We start from the raw sequence: 4,388 nt of genomic DNA, 5'->3' as shown, positions 1-4,388 counted from the left end.
GACTCAACTTAAAACTCTTTCGCATCTACACTTTTCCCTTTCTTCTTGCAAAGGGACTAAGCGCGTAGCTAGCTGGGCACGGAGCATTTCCAAGTCGATTTTTCGAAATTCGATCAAGCCCGCGTCGCCTGATGATTACGTTCACTTATGTATATAGAGAAAAATCCTTTTCGATATTTTGCCTCTGAAGTCGGCCGCTTCATCTAATTGGGATAAACTTTTCCAAGTGACGCAACCACGTGTTTCTTATTTTTCCACGTGATAACGATTTGGCTGTCGCTGTAAGGATATTTTCTCATATAATAACTTTTACGTAACAAGGACGGACGGAAAATTGAAAGAAAGAAGACTGAGGAGTGAAAAGAGGGGGGAGTGAGCGTTCACCTTGAAAAGTTTTCCAAGCACAGTCGCCCCTGTTATCATTGGGTTTGTACAGCAGGGAAGTTCAATGGGGTCGAGGTTGAAACGTTTAAATCTAGAGGAAAATTGTAAATACCAAAAATAGTCTCACGGCTGATCTATCCTGCATCTTGTCAGTTCAAAAAAGAAAAGTTCGAATGCCACGTCCAGCCGCCTGTGGATCTAGAACGTTTCTCGGCAAATCTCTTGTGCGTAGGAATAATCTAATCTCAGGCGCTGCGGATCCGTAAAAAGTCGATTTCTTCGGACTCTACTCGTTTAGAGACCAGAGACACGTCCTAGTCGAATCTTTCAGGCAAATCAATAATACAGAATCGCCAGGATAAATCCTTCGTCTAGAAGGAAGCTGCTCTCACCTGACTCGCCACTGAACAACCGAGTGACAAGTGCACTCTGCCACTGGCCGCTGTGACAGCGCGACGGAGGCGCCCCTGACGATGGATTCCTTAGGAACGGAAGAGAACGTATCGCAGCCAGGATTTGGCACAAGAGCTGAGTTTGTTTATTCGCGGTGGCAATGGAGATTACAGCCAAGGAAATGTTTGTTATTTCCCCGGGAGAGGAGCCCGAAAAATGAGCTCTTTCCGGAGACGCGCGCCACATGCGAATTTATTTTGGTCGAGCGCCGCCTCGCTCTTTCGAGGTGTGTCCAGCCGCCAGCCGCCAGCCGCCAGCCGCCAGCCGCCAGCGCGCTGGATGCGCGCGCGCGCATGCGCCTGTCGTCCCTGAAGGAGCCTCGTGTGCGGGAGCGTAGCTGCACGTACGTGTAGGAAGCCGCCGCGCACACTTGACTCACTTCGGGAAAGCGACGAAGCGTAAATCGACGCCCGTGTATCGCTGCCGCCATGGAAAGGCGTGCACGTCGCGCATCGGCATCAAATCTTCTTTGGCATTCTGCACTCTCTCTCTCTCTCTCTCTCTCTCTCTCTCTCTCTCTCTCTCTCTATACACGATATATATATCCGAAGCAATCGACAGATCGAGTGATCGAGGAATCGCGGAATGAAGCAAACGGGAAAAAAAGGTCGCTCCACGGGCCGCTTCCTTCGACCTAACAGAGCAAGAAATCGCATTGATTCTGCTCCTCCTCCCATAATGGTCCCCCCTTCGACATTCTCTAGGTTTCTTCCTTTTCCTAGTTGTCAATTGTTTCAGGACAGCATAAGAAAAAGATAAATTCAAAGTGCACGAAAGGCGAATTACCCGCGGAGCACCGTTAAGATTAACGAACCGGTAAATAGCCGAAATTCTTAGGCGCGTGGCGAATTAATCTCGCAATTGCTTTTATTGCCCGTTAAGAAACTATACTTTCTTCTTTACGTGCTAAAAGATACTTTTATCCTCTATTGCTCTTCCTTTTGCTTTTTAAGTTTACGACAATTTTCCCTTTATGTTGCATTACGTCAACGAATTTTTCAACGTTTGGTCGATGTGCTCGACCTTCTCTCGACTCATCTACGTGTTTCATCTGGGGACCACGTGTTAATACGAAAACTGGATGCATCCAATGCAAAATGTAAAAGCTTTGTTTTTTAAGTATTTAAAAATTTAAATCCCCCATTTACATACTTTAATTGTTTTATTCTCGACTCTTCCATTTTTGTGCTGCATACGAGTCTCGATACTCCGCTTTTTGCTTCATCTTTCATTTTGTCCTTTTATTACACGTAAGACGCGACCCTTGTCGAATACACTCTTGAATTCTCTATTCTCTATATTCTCAAGCTCCGTTTGCAACTTATCCACAGACTCTTCTCTCTGTCATGAATAGGAACCGACAAACCTATGCGCTAACAAGTATTTTCCTTTACCTCAATTTTCTTTAATTCAACCGTACAAAACGGGAAACTGATACATCGTGAATAATCAATCGCAGCATCCATTGCCAAAACGCATATACATATACCGATACAAGCGAGTACACGGAGCGACATACGAATGAGCAACCTTTTTCTTTCCTCCTCGCGGCTCTAAAGAACTTACATTTCGTAATGGTGTTGCAAATGTTGCCCCAGATTATGATCTGTGGGTGATTGCTGTTGCTGTTGTTGTTGCTGTTGTTGTTGCTGTTGCTGCTGCTGTTGCGGCGACTGTTGCTGCTGCTGCTGCTGTTGCTGTTGCTGGAGAGCGTGAAGGTGGGTTTGTGGTGGGTCCAAGTTAGAGGCCCCCAGCAAGGTAGCGCTCTCCCTGAACAACGTTGCCACTTGCATCTTTCTCGGATGATCGGATAGTCTCAACCTAAATTTTATTACGGAGGAGAAGAAGGCAAGGAAGGAGGATCGAGTAGCGATGTATTGAGAATTACGAAGGAACCAAGCTGTCAATGGTATTCCTATCAGCGTAACGTAGATTCTGCATAAGAATAAACGGCCATGCTGACGAGTTCAAACTTGAATTGATAATCCTTTTACACTGCAATCGCTCTGTTCTTCTTCTTCTTCTTCTTCTTCTTCTTCTTCGTCGTTGTCGTCTTCGTCGTCGTCGTCGTCGTCGTCGTTACTCCGTCCTTGTCGTCCTCGTCGCAATACGTAACGAGGAACGATCGCAAAGTTAAGGACACGTCTGCTCCGTCTAGTTATCCTCCTTCCTTTTCTCTCACTCGCTCCTCTCACAAAGAAGACGCACACATCACGAGGAGAAGAACGGACACGAGTTTCTGACGCACACGCACACGCGCACAGAGGGGTTCGCGCGCACGCCCCTGTCCCCGCGGCCCGCGCCCCGCGTCGCCCCACTCCTCTCGTCGTGCCACACTCTATAGCACTTCGTCGCACTTACGTTCCTCCAGCCGACCGGCCGACCGACCGACCGATCGACCAACCAACCAGCAACCAACCAGTCAACCGAGCGACCGAGCGACCGACCGACCGACCAGCCGTTCGTGTGCCGCACCGTTTGTTGCCTTGAATGCACCGAGCGAGAGAGAGAGAGAGAGAGAGAGAGAGAGTGAGAGAGAGAGAGACGCACGAGAGCGACGTCAAACTAATAAAGCCTCTCCGTCGGAGTCATCCTCGGCGAGGGAGAGGAGGTTCTCGAGCTCCGGGGCTGCGGAGCCCAAGGGCCAAAAGGCCCGGTGGGCTCGTGGCCCTTACGCACTTCGATTCACTATAGTTATCCTCGTTTCACTAGTTTCACTAGTTTTCACTGGCAGCGCGCGCGTTCGGCACTCCGGTAAGACTCACGAATTCACAAACTAAGGATTTCTCAAGACGTTCAGTCGCTCAGGCGTTTCGCTGCTGCTGCTGGCGTTACTGCTGGTTCTGCTGCTGCTGCTGCTGCACGGGTTACGAGCGGAACGCTCGCACCACGGTGACGACGAAACGACCGGCTTCTCGTTCTCCTCTTACTCTCTCCTACCTTCGTCCTCGCCCTCGCCCTCGCTCTCTCGCTCTCGCTCTCGCTCTCACTGGCTGTGCTGCTACTCATGGACCGTCGCAAGTCCCGGCGATGCCACCGGCCCACCAAAGATAACCTCCCACCTTCTACGCCGCCTTCGTCTCCTTTTACTATTCCTTCTTATCGTTCCTCTTTCTTCCTCTCTCTCTCTCTCTTGTACTACTACGTCTCCTTTGCTTCTTCCCCTCTTCGCCCATACGTATATTCCGCAAGTCACTAGTTTCCTCGCCCACCTCTACTCACTACCTCTCACTCTCTCTTTCCCTGAGCGCTGTCTTCTCGGACTTCCTATGGCTTGTTGTTGCTGCATGCCCGCAGCTCTCCTCGCGCGTCGCCAGAAACCGTTTCTTCATATGTAGAGAACTCGTGGCGGCGCAGATTGGCCTGACACCTTGCCGTCGCTGCTTTAAACTCCTCGACGAATGTAACTTGGCGCGCACACCGTATCAGCCCGAAAAACTTGAAGAAACGGTAAGCGAATCGCTGCTCCGAAGGCCTCCGAAGGCAGCCGTACTCAGCCGTACTCAGCCGTACTGGCCGACCGTGCCGCTCCTCCTGCTCTTCTCCTCCGC

The 4,388-nt window shown here is 50.0% G+C and overlaps 2 protein-coding genes across 3 annotated transcripts in view; one reads left to right on the top strand and one right to left on the bottom strand.

Annotated features, from left to right (window-relative positions):
* Nucleotides 1-4,359, bottom strand: part of LOC107267322 — an 18,589-nt gene extending 14,230 nt beyond the window's left edge. The window contains exon 1 of one of the 2 annotated variants that reach the window (XM_015738857.2): nt 2,404-4,359. In XM_015738857.2, coding sequence (XP_015594343.1) covers nt 2,404-2,630 — 227 coding nt within the window. In that variant the 5' untranslated portion in view covers nt 2,631-4,359. Of the gene's footprint in view, nt 1-776; nt 918-2,403 lie in introns of those variants that run through there. The other variant, XM_025084700.1, reaches the window with a different exon arrangement.
* The window catches only part of LOC107267323 (DNA (cytosine-5)-methyltransferase 3B), a 21,083-nt gene that overhangs the window by 9,225 nt on the left and 7,470 nt on the right, over nt 1-4,388 (top strand). The window lies entirely within an intron of this gene.

The sequence above is a fragment of the Cephus cinctus genome, unplaced genomic scaffold (assembly GCF_000341935.2).
Source record: "Cephus cinctus unplaced genomic scaffold, Ccin1 Ccin1_scaffold0401, whole genome shotgun sequence".
Taxonomy (NCBI): domain Eukaryota; kingdom Metazoa; phylum Arthropoda; class Insecta; order Hymenoptera; family Cephidae; genus Cephus; species Cephus cinctus.
The sequence above is the reverse complement of the archived record's forward strand: the minus strand, read 5'-3'. Positions and strand labels throughout refer to the sequence as shown.